The sequence below is a fragment of the Mirounga leonina genome, unplaced genomic scaffold (genome assembly GCF_011800145.1).
Source record: "Mirounga leonina isolate KUSES-001 unplaced genomic scaffold, KU_Mleo_1.0 Mir_172, whole genome shotgun sequence".
In the NCBI taxonomy this organism is placed as follows: Eukaryota; Metazoa; Chordata; class Mammalia; order Carnivora; family Phocidae; genus Mirounga; species Mirounga leonina.
In genome coordinates this window covers 13,876,698-13,896,752 of record NW_023270442.1, presented here as the reverse complement: position 1 = coordinate 13,896,752, position 20,055 = coordinate 13,876,698, and the positions used below count along the sequence as shown (strand labels likewise).

General features: G+C 37.0%; 1 protein-coding gene across 2 annotated transcripts in view; it reads left to right on the top strand.

The window, feature by feature from the left end:
* The window catches only part of CRYZL1 (crystallin zeta like 1), a 37,337-nt gene extending 17,528 nt beyond the window's left edge, over positions 1-19,809 (top strand). Inside the window, exons 6-13 of one of the 2 annotated variants that reach the window (XM_035017637.1) lie at positions 578-646; positions 9,761-9,894; positions 10,867-10,978; positions 14,085-14,183; positions 15,331-15,452; positions 16,282-16,387; positions 18,539-18,584; positions 19,306-19,809. In XM_035017637.1, the coding sequence (XP_034873528.1) occupies positions 578-646; positions 9,761-9,894; positions 10,867-10,978; positions 14,085-14,183; positions 15,331-15,452; positions 16,282-16,387; positions 18,539-18,584; positions 19,306-19,405 (788 nt within the window). In that variant the 3' untranslated portion in view covers positions 19,406-19,809. Of the gene's footprint in view, positions 1-577; positions 647-9,760; positions 9,895-10,866; positions 10,979-14,084; positions 14,184-15,330; positions 15,453-16,281; positions 16,388-18,534; positions 18,585-19,305 lie in introns of both variants that reach the window. The other variant, XM_035017638.1, reaches the window with a different exon arrangement.
* Positions 19,810-20,055: the final 246 nt, after the last annotated feature.

The following is a 20,055-nucleotide window of genomic DNA, read 5'->3' as shown; positions in this document are numbered from 1 at the left end:
ATTTAACTTTATGGAATACTTGAAGTCATTAAGAACAGATTTGTAAGAAGGTTTTCACCAGGTTTTTATGGGATTGCCTTCGACTCATGTGTTTTTTTGGGAGAATTTATTATTTCTTTCTTTTATATTCATCCAAGAAGTCAATGACACTGTGTTACTCAAGAGACCAAAAATAAAATCAGACCAGCATAGAAGAAAATGGGATTTTACTGGAAACATCTTACAGAACCAAACTGTGGGAAGGTAGCTGTGCACGAGGGACAATTTACTGAGGAGCTCAGGTGCCCCCAACACTCTGACTTGACTCTACATCGGACACCATCTTTACCATCACTGAGAAGTGACAGAAGAGGGAGAAAAAGAAATACAATACAGGCAATAGAGCATTCATGACAGAAAATGAACAGTCCACTTCCCTTCCATACTTCTGAGGTCTCTCCGTTCCCCACACTAGTAATTACTGCAATCCTCCTCAAAACTCTAGTGAACAAAATGTAGGCCAATACTTACCGGCATCTCATTAGGAATGAATTCATTATGGGATTGTTTCTCTTAAGTTTCTCCTGTTAATTTCCAGGAATTCTGCCCCTGGATTCTGAAGATCCTGGACTTTGTGAAGTTGTTAGAGTGCACGAGCATTACTTGGGTACGTGCCAGTCTTTTGCAGCTCATGTAAGTCTTGCATCATTGATGTGTGTGGTGTTTAGTAACATCGCAATGTTTTTGCATCTACCTTATGTAATAAATAACTGTTGGCTGGTCACCTGAACACTGCTAGCTTATATTTAGTATCCATAAAATTAATATTCAGACCAAACAGCATATAGACCTTTAAGTTTCACTTATACTGGAGTGGTAAGAGGTTTAAAAAAGTGGTTTCTTTCCTGGCTCTGAGATCATATCCCTGACAGAATTTTTTTTTAAATTGAAGGATAGTTGGCATACAATGTTACATTAGTTTTCAGGTGGAGAATTTTCTTTTTTACTTCTTATTCTTGGTTATTAGTTGAAACTAAAAATATAAAATCTAGATAAAATGTGTAGAGTCTGAGACAGGAAAGAGTCAAGAACACTTGTCTTTGGTTTCTATTGCTAATGTATTTTGACCAGTTTAGTTTAACTGAAATATTAATTTTTTAATTTTTCCTACAGTAATTCACTTCTTGACTATTTAAAAAAAAATAAACACACACACACACTTTAGGAAACCATAGTGAAAAGATGCTGCATCTCCTTAGTAATCAGGGAAAGGCAAATTAAAACCACTTTAGGATACTATTAAGCATCCACACGATTGACAAAATTTTATAAAGTCTAACCATCCCAAGTGTCGGCAAGGATGTGAAGCAATGGAACCTTTTATGCACCAGGAGTGTAAATTGATATAAATGCTTTAGAAAAGGGGGCACCCTGTTGGCTCAGTCTGTACAGCATTTGACTCTTGATCTCAGGATTGTAAATTCGAGCCCCAGGTTGGATGTAGAGATTACTTAAAGATAAATAAATAGGGGCACCTGGGTGTTTCATTCATTAAGCATCTGCCTTCAGCTCAGGTCATGATCCCAGGGTCCTGGGATTGAATCCCGCATCAGGCTCCCTGCTCAGCAGGAAGCCTGCTTCTCCCTCTTCCACTCCCCCTGCTTGTGTTCCCTCTCTTGCTGTGTCTCTTTCTGTCAAATAAATAAATAAATAAATCTTTTTTTTAAAAAAAGATAAATAAATAAAATCTTAAAAAAATAAAAAGAAGATAATTTAGCATTATCTAAATAAAGGTAATGATGTATATACCCCAGACCTAATAATTCTGCTGGTAGTTTTGTACTTCCCATAAACTCAATGTGGACCAGTAGATAAGCACAAGAGTTCCTAATACCATGGTTTATAACTGTGGAATAATAATGGAAACAACCTAAATAAATGTTCTTCACCAGGAAAATGGATAACTAAAGACATTCCTAGATTGTAATTCAACTGGCAGTGAAAATCAATAAATAACAGCCAAACATATCAAGATGGACGAATCTCATAAACTATTGAGTAAAGAAAGCAAGCTGCAGAATACAGTGTGATACCATGTATTTCTATAAAGTTCAAAAACATACAAAATTAAGCATATCTTATTTAAGGATATAAAGAAAACAGGGATGAAAAGTCAGGTGTAGTCTTACCTTTGAGGGGCAGAAGAAGAGGATGTGATCAGAGTGGATCCACAGGATTCAGCTGTTTCTTATGCTAGGATTTATGTTATTCTTCATACCTTATCAATAGGTCAACAGGTACTTTTTTGTATTCCTGAACTGTTTCATTAAAATTTTTCCTGAGGGGCGCCTGGGTGGCTCTGTTGTTAAGCGTCTGCCTTTGGCTCAGTTCATGATCCCAGGGTCCTGGGATCGAGCCCTGCATGGGGTTCCCTGCTCCACGGGAAGCCTGCTTCTCCCTCTCCCACTCCCCCTGCTTGTGTTCCCTCTCTCGCTGTGTCTCTCTCTGTCAAATAAATAAAAGCTTTAATAAAATAAAATAAAATTTTTCCTGAGTTTATTCTTAAATGATACAATCCCTAATCAGACTTTGTGGTAACAGAAAGCCAAGTTGGATTTTGGACTATTAAAAATAGTTAAGTTATACATTTGAGTCTATACAGTAATTTGAACTAGGCTAGCAAATCTGTGGCATTTTATTTCTAAAATTGCAAACTGTAAATAGTTTTACTTAACTTAATGACTATGTCTAATATTCCCAAGTAATACTATATCATCCTATTAAAAATTAATTTCAGGGACGTCTGGCTGGCTCAGTCAGTAGAGCATGCAACTCTTGATCTTGGGGTAATGAGTTCGAGGCCCATGTTGGGGATAGAGTTTACTTAAAATTAATTTCAAAAGGCATTTTTCTGGAAATCTGAGGCCTGTGTATATTAAACCTAGATATGGAGCCAAGTATGTGTCTTCCTTTGAAAGATAAAGCTCATTTTCAAATACAATGCTATGAAAGTCTTTTATCCATAGCTATTTTGATGTTATACAATTTGAAAATTGAGGACTACCACTGGCTTTTTTACACGCAACTATACTATTTTTGACCCCAGAATTTCCTTGAGCATTATTTCACCTATTCTTTTGAGAACCTTACAACTATGGAGTCAATTAAAACCTTTCATTTGGATTCCCAGGCTTGAGTTTTGACTAAGTCCCCTAAACTAAATTGTTGTAGAAAGTTAACTATTGAAAAAACAATAAAAACAACAAAACAACAAAAAAAGGCCCATTCTTCTTTTCTCTCTTTTTTTTCTCCAAGATTTGGCATGATTTATACATATCTCCGTCATGTATTTATATTTATACACATTTATTTAATAAAATAAATACCTCAGCTTCATTGAGATATAATTTACATACCACAGAACTCACCTTTGTAAACCACACAATTCAGTCAGTTTTAGTATATTCACAAAGTTGATTGACTCTTATCACTAATTTTAGAACATTTCATCATTCCAAAAAGAACCTCCATTCCCACTGACAATTATTCTCCATTTTCCCTCCCAGCTTCTCAAAATGAATATACTTTCTATTGATTTGCTTATTCTGGACATTTCATATACATTAATCTTGTAATATGTGTTCTTTTGTAATTGTCTTAATTCATTTAGGTCATGTTTTCAAAGTTCATGCATTGTATAGCATCTATCTATATTTCATTCCTTTCAATGGTTGAATAATACTCTATTGTATGAGCATACCACATTTTGTTTATCCATTCATCTATGATTAAATAGCAAGGTTGTTTCCACTTTTTTTGGCTATTATGAATAATGCTAATCGGAACATTTGTGTATAAATTTTTGTGTGGATATATGTTTTTATTTCTCTTGGGTATAGACCTAGGAATAGAATTATTGAATCATATAATAACTCTACATTTAATATTTTGAGAACCTGACAAACCATTTTCAAAATGGCTGCAACATTTTATAATTCCACTAACAATGAATGAGGGTCCCAATTGCTCCTCATCCTCACTACCACTTGTTATTTTCTTTTTCTTTTTTTTTTTTTTTTTAAAGATTTTATTTATTTATTTGACAGAGAGAGACACAGCGAGAGAGGGAACACAAGCAGAGGGAGTGGGAGAGGGAGAAGCAGGCTTCCCGCAGAGCAGGGAGCCCGATGCGGGACTCGATCCCAGGACCCTGGGATCATGACCTGAGCCGAAGGCAGTCGCCCAACCAACTGAGCCACCCAGGCACCCCCACTTGTTATTTTCTGCCTTTTTAATTTTAAGGATGCTAGAAGTGATATCGTGTTGTGGTTTTGATTTGTATTTCCCTAATGACTAATGATGTTGAAAAATTTTCATACTTATTGGACATTTGAATATCTTCTTTGGAGAAATTTCTATTCAGATCCTGTGCCCAGTTTTTAAATTGGGTTTTCTTTTTTATTGGTAAATTGTAAGAGTTCCTTATATATTCTAGATAGAAGTTGCTTTTCAGATATAATGATTGTAAATATTTTCTCCCATTCTAAAGGTTGCCATTTCATTTTCTTATGGTGTCCTTTAAAGCAGTTTTTAAAATATTGATGGAATCCAGGTTATTCATATTTTCTTTTGCCCGTTGTGCTTTTAGTATTATTTCTAAGAACCCATTGCCTAAGCTGAGTTTCCAAATATTTACACCTATGATTTCTTCTAAGAATTTTATAGATTTAGCTCTTACGTTTACTTCTGTGATCCATTTTGAGTAATTTTTGTATATGGTGTGAAATAAAGGTCTAACTTTGTTCTTTTTTTGCATGTAGATATCTAGTGTCCCAGAAACACTTGTTGAAAAGACTCTTCTATACACACTGAATTGTTTTAACACTGTTGTTCAAAATCACTGACCAGGGACGCCTGGGTGGCTCAGTTGGTTAAGCAACTGCCTCCGGCTCAGGTCATGATCCCAGGGTCCTGGGATCGAGCCCCGCATCAGGCTCCCTGCTTGGCGAGAGCCTGCTTCTCCTTCTCTCTGCCTGCCACTCTGCCTGCTTGTGCTCTTTCTCTCTCTGTCAAATAAATAAATAAAATCTTAAAAACAACAACAAAAAAACAAAATCAACTGACCATAGATGTATAGATTTATTTTTGGACTCAATCCTATTCAACTGATCTATATATCTATTTTTATGCCAGTCAAAATGGCCTTGATTACGGTAGCTTTGGAATAAGTTTGTTTTTCTTTTTTTAACATTTAAATTCAATTAATTAACATATGATTATTATTAGTTTCAGAGGAAGAGTTCAGTGATTCATCAGTCTTATATAATACCCAGTGCTCATTACATCACATGCCCTCCTTAATGTCCATCACCCAGTTACCCTAGGTCCCCTCCCCTCCCTGCCAGCAACCCTCAATTTGTTTCCTATGATTAAGAGTCTTTTATGGTTTGTCTCCTTCTCTGATTTCATCTTGTTTTATTTTTCCCTCCCTTCCCCTATGATCCTATTTTGTTTCTTAAATTCCACATATGAGTGAGATCACATGATAATTGTCTTTCCCTGATTGACTTATTTTGCTTAGCATAATACCCTCTAGTTCCATCCACATCGTTGAAACTGGCAAAATTTCATTTTTTGATTGCTGAATAGTATTCCATTGTGTATATATATACCACATCTTCTTTTTTTTTTAAGATTTTATTTATTCATTTGAGACACAGAGATACAGAGAGAGAGAGAGAGCACGAGCAGGGGGAGTGGGAGAGGAAGAAGCAGGCTTCCCGCGGAGCAGGAAGCCTGATGCGGGGCTCGATCCCAGGACCCCAGGATCATGAGCTGAATGAAGGCAGACGCTTAACCATCTGAGCCACCCAGGCACCCCAATACCACATCTTCTTTATCCATTCATCTGTCAGTGGACATCTGGGCTCTTTCCATAGTTTGGCTATTGTAGACATTGCTGCTATAAACATTGGGGTGCAGGTACCCCTTTGGGATCACTACATTTGTATCTTTGGGTTATATACCTATAAAGAACTTATCAAACTCAACACCCAAAGAACAAATAATCCCATCAAGAAATGGGCAGAAGGTATAAACAGACATTTCTCCAGAGAAGACATACAAATGGCCAACAGACACATGAAAAAATACTCAACATCACTCGGCATCAGAGAAATACAAATCAAAACCACACTGAGATACCACATCACACCAGTCAGAATGGCTAAAATTAACAAGTCAGGAAACGACAGATGTTGGCAAGGATGTAGAGACAGATGTTGGCAAGGATGGTGGGAATGCAAGCTGGTACAGCCACTCTGGAAAACATGGAGATTCATTAAAATGTTGAAAATAGGGGCACCTAGGTGGCTCAGCTGGCTAAGCGTCTGCCTTCAGCTCAGGTCATGATCTCAGAGTCCTGGGACTGAGCCCTGTGTTGGGCTCCCTGCTCAGTGGCGAGCCTGCTTCTCCCTCTCCCTCTGCCCCTCCCCCTGCCCACTTGTGCTCTCTTTCTCTCAAATAAATAAATAAAATCTTAAAAAAAAAAGTTGAAAAAAGAGCTACCCTACAACCCAACAAAAAAGACCCATTCTTTCAGGTGTTACTGAATACTGGAGATTTATAAATTGGACCAGAAGGAGAAAAGCAAATTGGAACATCAGTTTCCTAGCTATAAAGGAAACTAAGACAAGCAAACCACACAAATGACCTTTTATTTTCCTACAAATCAGGAGGATTGTAGTCCAAAATCCATTAACATATAGAAAGAAAACAATTCCAGATACTCCTTGAGAAAAAAAAAATACCGTAAAATGTTTCTTTAAAAGAGGAACTTGAAGAATGGCCACTTACTGTGATCACTTGCCTTGGGCAAGACACTGGGCACATTCAAACTAGATAGCCTCTGTTGCAGCTCCAGCATTTTGTAAAAGAGGAAATGATTTCAGTATGTTCCCTGAAGATTTACAGAAGGAAATATTCAGTTTAGCACAACTATATTTTAGTTTATTTAGTTTATTTATTCAGTGATTTTTTTTAAATGAAAGTTGAACACTCAGTCACCTTCAGATAAGTCTGTTCTTTTACCAAACCAAAGAATTAGGTTCCAGACAACTTCCCAAAAAATGTCTTATTAATCCTGCTACAGTATATTAAAGATAAAGTTAAGAAGTTGAGTAAATTGGTTCTTTTGTGCTTTCAGTTCTTAAGCCATTTAGGTCAAACATAAAAATAATTTTTTCATTCAAAATTTCATACACATTTCAGCATTATTTTTTTGAACCTAAGGTAGAAAGAATTAAAATTCTAATTCTTGGGTTTGATATGCTGTTACTATGATCCCTACCGGCCCTTTTATTTATATTTTTAGTTTTTTATAACATAATAAACACTTGTTGACCACCTAACATAAAAGCAGGGATCTCAACATTAAACCACATGTTACCATGCAGTGTTAGAGCCTTTGATATCTAAATGTAGTTTTACTACTTTTAGCTTTTTTTAAAGGACTATATGTTTAGTTTTTTTCTTTTCTTTTTAAGATTGATTGATTTATTTTAGAGAGGGGGGAGGGGCAGAGGGAACAAGAAAATCCTGAAGCAGACTCTGCTGAGCGTGGACCCAAATGCAGGCCTCCATCTCACGACCCCAAGATCACCACCTGAGCCGAAACCAAGAGTTGGACGCTTAACCAACGGTGCCACCCGGGCGCCCCTACGTGTTGATTTCTTAATGAAAATATAGGTAGTCCCAATTCGTATAACGGAAGATGTTTCCGCCAAAATATAAGTAAACTGTAGGTAACTTGAGTGTGCACTGCTAGAGTAGATGTGCTTTAGAATCAGACATTCAAATTTATTAGCTGTGTGACCCCAGACTAATTACCCTGAGCTGCATTTTATAATCAAGAAAATTGGGAGAAGAGGTATCTTAAAGAATTTGGTAAGGAATAAAGTACCATGTGTGAGTGATCACCTGGTGCTCTATTTTAAATGCCTTGCTTGTCTGAACCTTTTCAGCATCTGTGCACAGGTGCTCTCTCCCCCTCTCTAGATGGCACTAGTTAGTTGGTATGTGCAACTACTGTGTCTCAGCTTCAGAGGGAAAATATTTGAAAGAGCTGGTCAAGACTACGGAAGTGTTATAAAGTTGATTTTAGGTAAAACAAGAAAGGATTGCTTTTACTGGGGAAAAAATCACATTTGGTGTACAAAATAAAAACCTAAAAATTAAAGAATTAAATGTATTAAGGGATAGCTTAATGGTCAGATAGAACTCTTTAAGCTATATTAGGAGTTTGCATTTTGTTTCAATTGCAGTGGAAAGCCATTGATGAACTGAGCCAACATCAAGACTCAGACAATCGACTGGGACACCCAGGCGCCCCGCCATTGGACCTTAAACAGAGAAGTGTTAGCATGTTTATATATGTTTTTAAGGATCATTCTGGGGGCAACTGGGTGGCTCCGTTGATTAAATGTCCGACTCTTGATCTCAACTCAGGTCTCGATCTCAGGGACGTAAGTTCAAACCCCGCATTGGGCTCCGTCCTGGGCATGGCATCTACTTAAAGAAAGATCATTCCAAGACTTCCGTTTTCAAAAAACACCATTAGAGAGATTGAAAAGAGATGACATAAAGTTGAAAATAATATATATAACACATAAACAAGTAATTCATCTAGAATATATTTTTTAATTCCTATAAATCAATAAGAAGACAACAGAAAAATTGATAAAGACTTGAACATTCATTTCACAAAAGGAATTCCAGATGGCCAGCAAACACAAAAAGGTGCTCAACATTAGCAGTCGTGAGGGAAAAGCAAGTTAAAATAGTAAGAAACCATTACACACCCAAATGATTGATAAGAATGTATAATCGTGCCAGGGGTTGACAAGGATGTTCACAGTAGAAGGAGCTCTGTTACATAGCTATGGGAGAGTGAATTCAGACAGCCATTTTGGGAATATGTAGTCAAGTCAAAGGTTGCATACCTGCGACCTGGGATTTCCATTCACAAGTACTGTCCTAGAGAAAACCTATGTGACACCATCTTTTATATGAGAGCATTTTTAGCAGCATTGTTTATAACCGCCACAAACTGAACACAACACCCATCCTCCTCAACTGGAGAGTGCATCACCAAATGGAAGTGTTCTCACGTAGCGGAATGCCATGAAACACCTGAAAAAGGAAAGCACTACAGTCACGTTTCCAAAAATGGGTGTGTCTTAAAAACAATGTTGAAGGAAAAAAAGCAAGATAGAAAAGAGTGCATATGGTATGACTCCACTTAGATAAAGTTCCAAAACAGGCAAAACTCAATTACATTGTTTAGGAATGCATCCGTGGGTCATAAACGATGAAGGTGAACAGGAACTGAAGTTAGCATGGTGGCGACCTCTGGTGGCAGAGACGAGGCTGGGGGGGTGTGGGCCGTGCGCTCTCTGTCTTGACCAGGATGGGGATTACTTGTCTATTTGCTTTGTATATATCCACCCATCTGTACTTATGTTCCATGTACTTTTCTGCATGTGCTTTATTTCACAGTATAAAGTTTAGAAAATGCACACACGCAGCCGGCTCCTATGTTGAGGGTGCATTATGTGTGGGCGAGAATGGAACTAGGGAAACCAAAATATAGGCGACAGATGTAATAGGAGTAGTGGCTTGGACCAGGGCCACGGTGGGAGCAGAGACGGTGAGAAAGGCAGATCCAGGAGGCAGGACTAACAGGACTTGCTAATTGGTTGCTCCCTCTTGTTCTTTGTGACAGTTCACAAACCAGAAAAAGTTACATGGACCGAAGCCGCTGGAACCATTCGGAATGGAGTACGAGCCTATACAGCTCTGCATTATCTTTCTCATCTCTCTCCTGGAAAATCAGTCCTGATCATGGATGGAGCAAGTGTAGGTGCTAAGTGTGCTGCTAAGACACGGATCAAAATCCAGTAAACTTAGGAAATAGGCCATCCATTTGCTAATATAATTCTTTACCACTAGTTTGTTCACTGCCCATTTTGTTAAAATATAAAATGGGCAGCTTTTATTAATAGATAAAAATTAGACTTAAGTGTATTTAGTTTCTATTACTTTGAATCTGCTAGTACATTAAAAAAGCAGACAAGCCGTGTTTTTATGCCTGATACACAAAGCCTGAAATAGCTCATGAAATCTTTGAGGCCATGCCCCAAAACTCCCTACCAATTTTGTGTATCCCTCACACTTACACCTACATTGATAAGATGTACATTTATAGACAGGTCACATAAGGTTAAAAATGTGCTGTTGTCAACATATTACATGTATCAGCAAAAAAATAGTTCAAGACACTAAAAATATGTAAAAATAGATTATAATCTAAAAATGTTAAAAAACTTGGGTGAATTTTTGTACCTTTATTTTCTATCTGTTGATGAAAATGCTTTTATCCCCTGTTTTTCTTTGCAAAAAAAGGCAGAACTGTCTTTGGCATTGGCTTCAACCTGATATCCAGCATCACGATAGAAGTGTTTCCCAAATTTACCCCTCAGGTCAGCAGAAGGATGGAGCTTTTGAGAGTGCTTGACTCATACATGGACGTGAAATTAGCTTAGAACATCATGCTTACAAGGCCCTTAAAAGCCCATTTTTCTCTTACTGAGGCCAAGTTTCTGAATGCAGCCCTCCGTCTTGAAATTATGTGCAATGCTCAGACTAGGTGAGCACACACACCTTTTCTGCCACCCCTTCTGAAGAAGAAAGTCAGTCAAATGTCTCAACCTTGTCCATATTTTTTTTCTTTTTCTATCAGATAATATTTAAAAATATGCTAAAGTAGCAAGTTAGACATGGCCTCTGCCTTCTATCTGTGAACGCATTGTGTATTTTTTTTCTACACAGGCACTTGGTATGACAGCTATTCAGTTAGCACACCACAGAGGAGCCAAAGTGATTTCAACAGCAGGTAGCCTCGAAGACAAGCAATGCCTCGAAAGACTTAGGCCTTCTATAGGTGGGTAACACTACTCAACACAGACTTTACAACAGAAAATTTTGAAGAGATTTCACCTTAAAGACTATACTCATAAAACAAAGTGCAAAATCCCAAATGAAAGTCACTGTTAAAATGCACTTAGTATCCATGCTAAGTCCAAGTTTACCTAAGTGATAGTTTTAATTTTTATTCTTTTTAAACCTACATCTCTCAATGTTTTTTCTTTTTTGCCCCACTGTCATCAACTTACCCAAGTTTGAATTAGCTGAACTTTGACATAGTTTAACAATACCTGATGCCTCTTTGGTTTTATTCAGTAAATCAATGTATGTTTGCATTACTCTGTAGGTCTCTCAACATCTTTTATTCAGTGATATACCTCTAAAGTTGTCTGTTTTCTGTGATATGCTAGGAAGGAAGATGATCCACTTAAAAAACACAGGTCAGATATAGTTTATGATGAACAGGATATGGTGGAGACTGGGGAGCTCTTGAAAAGATTGAACCTAAGGACCTAAATGTGAGACCTGAAGCTATAAAAATCCTAGAAGAGAGCATAGGCACTAATTTCTCTGACATCAGCTCTAGCAACTTTTTCTAGGTGTGTCTCCTGAGGCAAGGGAAATAAAAGCAAAAATAAACTATTGGGCCTACATCAAAATAAAAAGTTTCTGCACAGCAGAGGAGACAATCAACAAAACTAAAAGACAGCCTACTGAATAAGAGAAGATACTTGCAAATGACATCTCTGATAAAGGGTTAGTATCCAAAATACATAAAGAACTTATACAGCTCAACACTCAGAAAACAAATAATCCAACTAAAAATGGATAGAAGACATGAACAGGTATTTCTCCAAAGAAGAAATACAGATGGCCAACAGACACATGAAAAGATGCTCGACATCACTCATCATCAAGGAAATGCAAATCAAAACTACAGTGACATATCCTCTGACACCTGTCATATGGCTAAAATAAAAAACACAAGAAGCAACAAGTGTTGGAGAGGATGTGGAGAAATAGGAACCCTCATACACTATTGGTGGGAATGTAGCCACTGTGGAAAACAGTATGGAGATTCCTCAAAAAGTTAAAAATGGAACTACCCTATGATTGAGTAATCACACTACTGGGTATTTACCCAAAAAATATAAAACAGTAATTCAGAGGGATACATGCACCCCTTTGTTTATTGCAGCATTAATATTTACAATAGCCAAGTAACAGAAGGAGCCCAAATGTCCATCAACTGATGAATTGATAAAGAAGATGTGGCACATATATACAATGGAGTATTATTCAACCATAAAAAAGAATGAAATCTTGCCATTTGCAACAACATGGATGGAGCTAGAGAGTATAAAGCTAAGCAAAATAAGTCAGAGAAAGAAATACCACATGATTTTACTCATGTGGAATTTAAGAAACAAAATAAATGCACAAAGGAAAAAAAAGACAAACCAAGAAACAGACTTTTTTTTTTTTAAAGATTTTATTTATTTGACAGAGAAACACAGCGAGAGAGGGAACACAAGCCGGGGGAATGGGAGAGGGAGAAGCAGGCTTCCCGCTGAGCAGGGAGCCCAATGCAGGGCTCGATCCCAGGACCCTGGGACCATGACCTGAGCCGAAGGCAGACGCTTAACGACTGAGCCACCCAGGCGCCCCAAGAAACAGACTCTTAACTGTAGAGAACAAACTGATGGTCACCAGGGGGGTGGGGGAAATAGGTGGGTATAACACTACGTTAACTATACTGGAATTTTTTTTTTAATTAATAAATGCACAACAAAAAATGAAAAGATTGAACCTATCTGAACAACAACACAAAGGGAAAGGAAAAAGAAAACAGACTGAAAAAAATGACCAAGAATTGGAGAAAGAGGAATGGAGAAACTAACAGATGAAGAGACGAGGCTGCGCCATAGTGTAAGTGAGGGGCAGGCAGTAAGGGGAGGCAGGTTGATTGAGTGTTAATATGAATGATCTATCCTGAAGTCCTCAGCAATCCTGTGTCAGCGAACCATGGAGCAGTATCTAGGGCATGTAACCAGCTTGTCCAAGGAGCTACAATGAGATTGGAGTGGGATTTGAACCCAGGCCTACCTAACATTAAAGCCCCTGTTATGTCCATTGTTACCTTATGCCTCTGGCAGAGATAACCAAAACACAAAAGAAAGGTTAAGGCAGGGACTGGAGAAAGGAAAAAAAGGAAGAGATTGGAAATGGAATGGAGGGGGGTGGAAAGCATGAACAGTATTGTTGAAGAAAGAAGTTTCTTATTGGTTAACCCTGCCCTTCCGAGGTGCTTCAGTCCCCTTTCCCTTGTGTCCTCCCCACTCCCACCCCCGCCCCCCACATCTTAGATCACTGTCGCTCTACACCACCAGCCGGAGCTGTGCTGAGAGGAATTCTCTTTTACAAGAAGATGCTAAAGCTATGAAAATGAATTATAAACATGAGTCTTCATTTGCCAGTTCAAATGCTGAGATTTTTTTTTTTTTAATCTCATTGGCTTGTTCTATTGAGATAACACTCTAAAAGTAGTTTAGTTTTCACTAACTGCTCAAAATAATCATGTTTTTTCCTTAACCTTCAGGACTTTTCTTCATTTGGGGGACCAAGTGGGGAAAGGGAGCAGGGGGATTTCTATGACTGAAAAGGGATAAAACGGTCTCTAATAGAGAAGTACCATATCGAACAAATACGTTTTTTACGTTTTAGCTCTAAACTCTATTAAATCTAAACATACTTAAGAATTTGCTTAATCTTTAGTTTATGCCTTAATATATGTGTATCTCTGTAGTTCACAGATTCTCTGTTCTGACTGTATATCTTTTACTGAAACAGTCCTCTTTTTCAGTAGACCAGCCTTGGAACGCATCATCCACATAATAATATTTTTATTTTATTGAATATACCAGTCCCTTCCTTTAAATTGATCCTTATCTACTATTGGGTTAGAAGAGAAAAAGTAAAATTTGGATCCAGTAATGGTTTGAACCACTCCATACGTTTCAGAGAACAGATATTTATTTGCTTTTCTTTTTCTTTTTCTCTTGATTTGTTTGTGTTAATCGCATAGAGAACTGTACACTTGCCTGACTTCCTGTCCTTTACAGCCCGAGTCATCGATGTATCTAATGGGAAAGCCCATGTTGCTGAAAGCTGTTTAGAAGAAACAGGAGGCCTGGGAGTAGATATTGTCCTAGATGCTGGAGGTGGGTACTTTACTAGATCAGTAGTATGTGTCATTTTTGTAGTGTGATGGGTGCATTTCAAAATATATATATATATATATGTTTGTGTGTGTAAAACCAGGTAATAATTATTAACATATTTATTAAATTGATGTCATGTTTTGTTTTTAACTTTTCTCTTTAAACTGGAGCTTCTTGAATCTCACTGTAAACACTGTCTGGAAGAGAGAGCATACTTGCCTTTAAGATAAGGAGTTGAAGTGTTTCTACACAAATGAACAAACATCATCTTCTCAGTTGGTTCCCAGATGATACACATTCGGTCAGCTCTCAGCCAGATGCTTAGTTCTGCCGTGTCTGGCTGCCCTCTATTGGATGGCTGACTTCTGCAATCTCTATTTGGAAAAAGCACAGAATTTTGTTCCATTTTTACCTTCCTTGACCTTTTGTTATTTAACCAGTATCTATTTAACACCTAATCTGTACCCCGCTAGATCCTGCCATTGCACAGAAAGCACAGGATTCACAAGCCTACAAAGGGATTCTATTCGTACTTTGTTAAGAAATATCTTCTGTGATGGGAATCATTCCTATGAATGATGCTGTGACCATCTTAATGTGTTTCTTTTTAACCAGTATTTTCAGGACTTGAAATTAACTCAGAAGATCACTTCTTGGCCTTTCGGCTAAGATCAACTATGAAAATTAACGCAGAAAAATCTTTCAGTGGAAGTGAATGAGTATTTCATTAACTTTTCAAATGTACATTTCAATAATTCTGTCAGTGTATGGCTATCTTGAGTCTATGAGTTCCTTAATCAGAAGTCAACTTTTCCCAAAGAATTAAGCTATCAATATTATGATTAAAACTATCAATCTTAGTTATGTGTTAGGTTACCTTGCCTGGTTTTCAAATGAAAATAAACTTTTTGTCCTTTGTTATTACACTAACAATTGAATCTAAAGTAAATTTTATGACCAGTTTTAATGCAAAAAGTACATTTTAAGGTGTCTGAATACATTGTGTGTTATTTTTTCTAAGAAAAATGCTTCCTCATTCCTACATTAAAAAGTAAAGACTAGTTTGAAGAATCAATTTTTGCCAGATTACTATAAAATATATTTCTTGTCTCTCTCTCTCTCTCTTTTTAAACTATTCCCTTGTAAGTGAGATTATATAGTAAAGATGACGAACCAGCTGTAAAATTACAACTACTACCACATAAACATGACATCATCACACTTCTTGGTGTTGGAGGCCATTGGGTAACAACAGAAGAAAACCTGCAGGTATTATCAGAAACAATAAGACATTATTGTTACACCAAAAGGATGTACTTAACAAAGAATAATGCCTAAGTCTTTTGAGACAAGATGTGAAGAAATTATAACTTCTGAATTATACCTGTTTCTAAAGAAATGTAGCTTTCTTTTTTAGTTTAGATACATGTTGGCCAAAATGTAGAAATAGTGCCTAATAGAGAAGTTCATTGAACTTTTATTTAGTGGTTTGGAAGAAGTGACTTCTGAATTTTTTAGTAGTATTTCCAGTAAGATTTTTTTTTTCTTGTTGTTGACATATTGTTGATATATACTTAGCAAAATATTTCTGTACAAAATTATGACAATTTCCCATTCACATTGGAATTTACTATAAATGTGTGTATATACATTGTCTCCCAAAGTTACATTTCTCAACAGTATTCAAATTTTCTTATCATGGTTGATATGCAAATACCATAATCCTCATATATCAATAATCTTCACTAATTTTCTGACATCCTCATGAAGATAACTGATAAGTAGCAGCCAGAAATCTCACTCTCATACACATTCACACACTCATGCACACACATACACACACATATGCGTGCACACAGGCTACCATTCCATCATCTCTGCATAGGCCTTGCATCTGACCTTGCTGTTTTGTCATTTTGGACAATGAATTAGAAAAGAAAACGTTAACAGTTTACATATTGTTATTAAAGTTTGTATACTGTTCATTTGTGATTTGGGTATTTAATTTGCATAGAAGTTTTTCTGGCTCAAGATTACCAGTCGTCTGTCTACTATTAAACTCACAGTCATTGATTAGTCTCTGTGCGTTCTATCCAAGTTGGATCCTCCAGATAGCCATTGCCTTTTCCTCAAGGGAGCAACGGTGGCTTTCCTTAATGACGAAGTTTGGAATTTGTCAAATGTGCAACAAGGAAAATATCTTTATATCCTTTTTATCTACTGACCTGAGTTTCTGGCTTGAAATTTACCATGTACTCTCATTAAGTTCTTTAATAATGAAAATTGATAATAATAAGAGCTAACTTTCATTGAGCATGCCAAACAGTGTTCCAAGTGCTTTTGTAGGTTTTAATGTGTTTAAACATTAAAACAGCCCTATGAGGTGTAAGTACTATCATTATCCCTGTCTCACAGGTGAAGAAACTGAAGCATAAAAAAAGTTAATACATGTTCCAGAATGCAGCTAAAAAGTGGTGGGACAGGAATCATCCAGGTAGTCATGCTCGTTTGTGAATGGGAGATAAACCACAAGATACACGTAAAATTTTATTTCATTTTCAACTTGGCATTATGGAAATTACACATCCCCTTGAAAGGCTGCATCATTAATCTAAGCTCTAATGGTGCTATTACATAAGACATTGCAGAATGCTTATCTGCACTGAAGAGTTTGTGGGCTGTTTTAAGATTAACAGTGCTAGAAGATCTCCATCAAATGAAGATGGGTTTGATTTTTTTTTTTAATGGAATTCATTCAGAGAAAAAATCTGGCAAATGAAGCCAAATCATTCCAGTTTTGGTGAAAGTAATGAAATCATGTCTTGAGAATGTGAAAGCAGTTCCAAAAGAATGGTCCAAACCTCTTTAGAGCAGGGTCAAACTTATGAATAAAACTTTTTTTTCTAAGATAACTGTTTTAAAGGTAGTTGCACCTGCTAAAAATTTTAATATATTGGATAAAACATAAGTTCTTGTTATTTAATAGAGTATATCTGTGCGAAGAAAGAAACTTGCAAGCCTTAAGTTTGTCTCCACTGAATATCATACTTTGCTTTTGTTAAATGTGTGTAGTTATATACACGTCATACTTATAAAGGCCCACCTCCTCTAAGAGCAGTGACAGAATTAATTCAGAGCTTTCAAATAGGAGTATTTCATTAGTATCCTGCATACATAGAGTTGTAAAAAGCACATTTCAGAACCAGAACATTCCCTATGTAGTGAATGTGTGAGTTGAACGTATTTCTGAATAAATATTTTTCTTTAAATTTGGAAAATAGACTTAAATTTTGACTTTCTAGAAGAGTTCTTTAAATTTCAATTTTAAGCAACTGAATTGTCCACTAACGTTGTAATTATCAAGAATCTCATGGGACGTTAACAGCAGAGAACAAACACCATGTGTTAAGAGTAACACTAGGTAGTACGTTTTGAATCTTACATGTCAGGAGCTAGGCTGGCTCCTTTGCCTGTGTTATTTAATTCCCTCCATACACACACACTCTTAGAGTTACTGTTGGCATTTTTACTTAACAGAAGTAGTAAGAGAATTTGCAATATGGGGGAAATTCTTTAGGTCCTCTTTAATAAAATCTTTAAAATGGCTTATGTTCGTACTATCTAATTTACATTTTCTAAAGTCCTGAATTTTCAAGTCCCAAATCAGACTCTAGTCCTCACTTGTGCTAAACCCCCCTCAATCAGTTCCCATGTGAGCCAGCTGCTGCTTGTGATTTCACAGACCTCCTTCCGACTGTGTGATTATATGCCGTGTGTCATTCTCTAGTACTAGCAATTACATAGACTCTCAATCCTAAAACTGTCATTGCGATTTTTAAATGATTCAATTTTTTTCTTAATTTTACACTTATTTTTTGATTCCCATAGTGACAAATTACAGTTTGTTAACTTTTCTGCACACAAATTTTGAGCCAATGAGCAGCCAGTTTAGTAAATAAATGTGCACCTAACATAAGAGATGTAAGTGCTAACATTGTTTTTAACTAAAAATACCATACATAGTACTAAAAGGAAAACCTGACACCACTACACTCCTACCCGGTTGGGATAACACTAGTCGTCACTTAGTACAAGGCATGAGGCTTACTGCTTCTGCCACTTGTCCTAACTTAGAAGTGTAGGCTCCATTATGTTTCCACTTCTCTCACATCAGTTCCCCATTTCCCTGTTTTCAGGGTAAACTTCACAGCTTACAGAATTTTTGTAAATTAAATCCTCAATTTCTGAGAGTGCTGAACTTAAATAGGTGACCTGCCTAACATCTTCTATTTATTGACTGGTTTTGTTCAGTTCTCTCTCTGTTACATTGCTACCTTAATAATCTTTCCAGCTACGTATCTTAAAAGATGTGATGGAGAAGTTATCAAGTGGAGTCTTTAGGTATGCTAAGTAACCAAATCATTGTTTATTTTTTCTATTCTTGAGGTAAGGCAAGCATTTCCACTTCCGTTTCAGTTTTCACAGCATACCTATTGCCACCATATTTTATTTTGTTTGGATAAAGAGCTGTTCTTTAATATTTCTCAAAGTGTATCTTGGGATACACCAATAAGTATTCCCTAAGTTAGAAGTGGCTCATGAGTTCTCCTTAATCCGTTCCATACCACACCACACAACCTTTGCTTTTCTCATCACCCTTCCCAGAGTAACATAAAATAACCCATAGCTTCAGAAGAGGGAAAAGTACAGTTTTGGTTTTTTTAAGTTGGATCTGGGAGTGGATAAAGTAGGCATTTTCCCCCATCAAAACTTAACCACTTTTAACAGTGGAAATACTAATGGGACACATTTATTTGGATTATTTAAAATAATAGAATTGGGGTGCCCGGGTGGCTCAGTCGGTTGGGGATCTGACTACTGCAGCTCAGGTCATGATCTCCAGGTCCTGGGATAGAGTCCCAGGCTGGCCTCCCCGCTCAGTGGGGAGTCTGCTTCTCCTTTTCATTCTCCCTTTGCCCTTCCCCCTGCTCCTGCACTCTTCAAATAAGTAAATAAAATCTTAAAAAAATAATAGAATTGAACTATAGCAATTGTCAACTACCATCCTATTGTTCTACTCATCTTTACCTTGACCTAACTTTGTAATTTCATTCTTCCTCAGGCCTCAGTTGGATGAACCCATTCCACTGTATGAGGCGAAAGTTTCAATGGAAGTTGTTCAGAAAAATCAAGGAAGAAAAAAGCAAGTTGTTCAATTTTAATTTTGTTCTTTCTCAGACCTCAGTTGGATAAACCCCTTCCAGTACTTGAAGCCAGAGTTTCCTTGGGAATTGTTCAGAAAAGTCAAGGAAGATAAAAGCAAATTGTTCAGTTTTCCTGCTATGAGTCAAGACGCTCAAAGTTATTTAAAGTTTTTGAAAAGTATTTGAAAAATTATTGTACAAATGGTCAAGAAAAGCCCGTAATTAACATCTAAAGGGAATATTCTGGAATTCTTTTTGGCTTGTTTCTATACATTTGCCTGTTACAAAATTCTTTCCATGAAGAAAATTGCTTTCAGGAAAAGCCATGCTACTCTATCGATAAAGTTGTTGGTCTTTTGGTATGTCAAAATAACGTTATTACTTTTGTATCTACTCCGTTCTCAATACCTTCCTTTTCTTAACAAGGCTTTACTGTCGTAATCATTTGAGTATATTTTCAAGTCTCAGTGGATTTAGTCCATAGACACTTCAAAATTTTTTCAAGCATTCATTTATTTCAGGGTTTCCTCAGGATCAAACAGGACCATCACCGTAACTTGCCAGTGGCAGCTGCAGCGTGCGGGGTGGAGGGGATTGGGGGGCAGCCGTGGCGATGCGTTGGGTAGGGGGCTAGGAGGCTGCGCTTGCCGACTTCCGGCCGGGGCTCT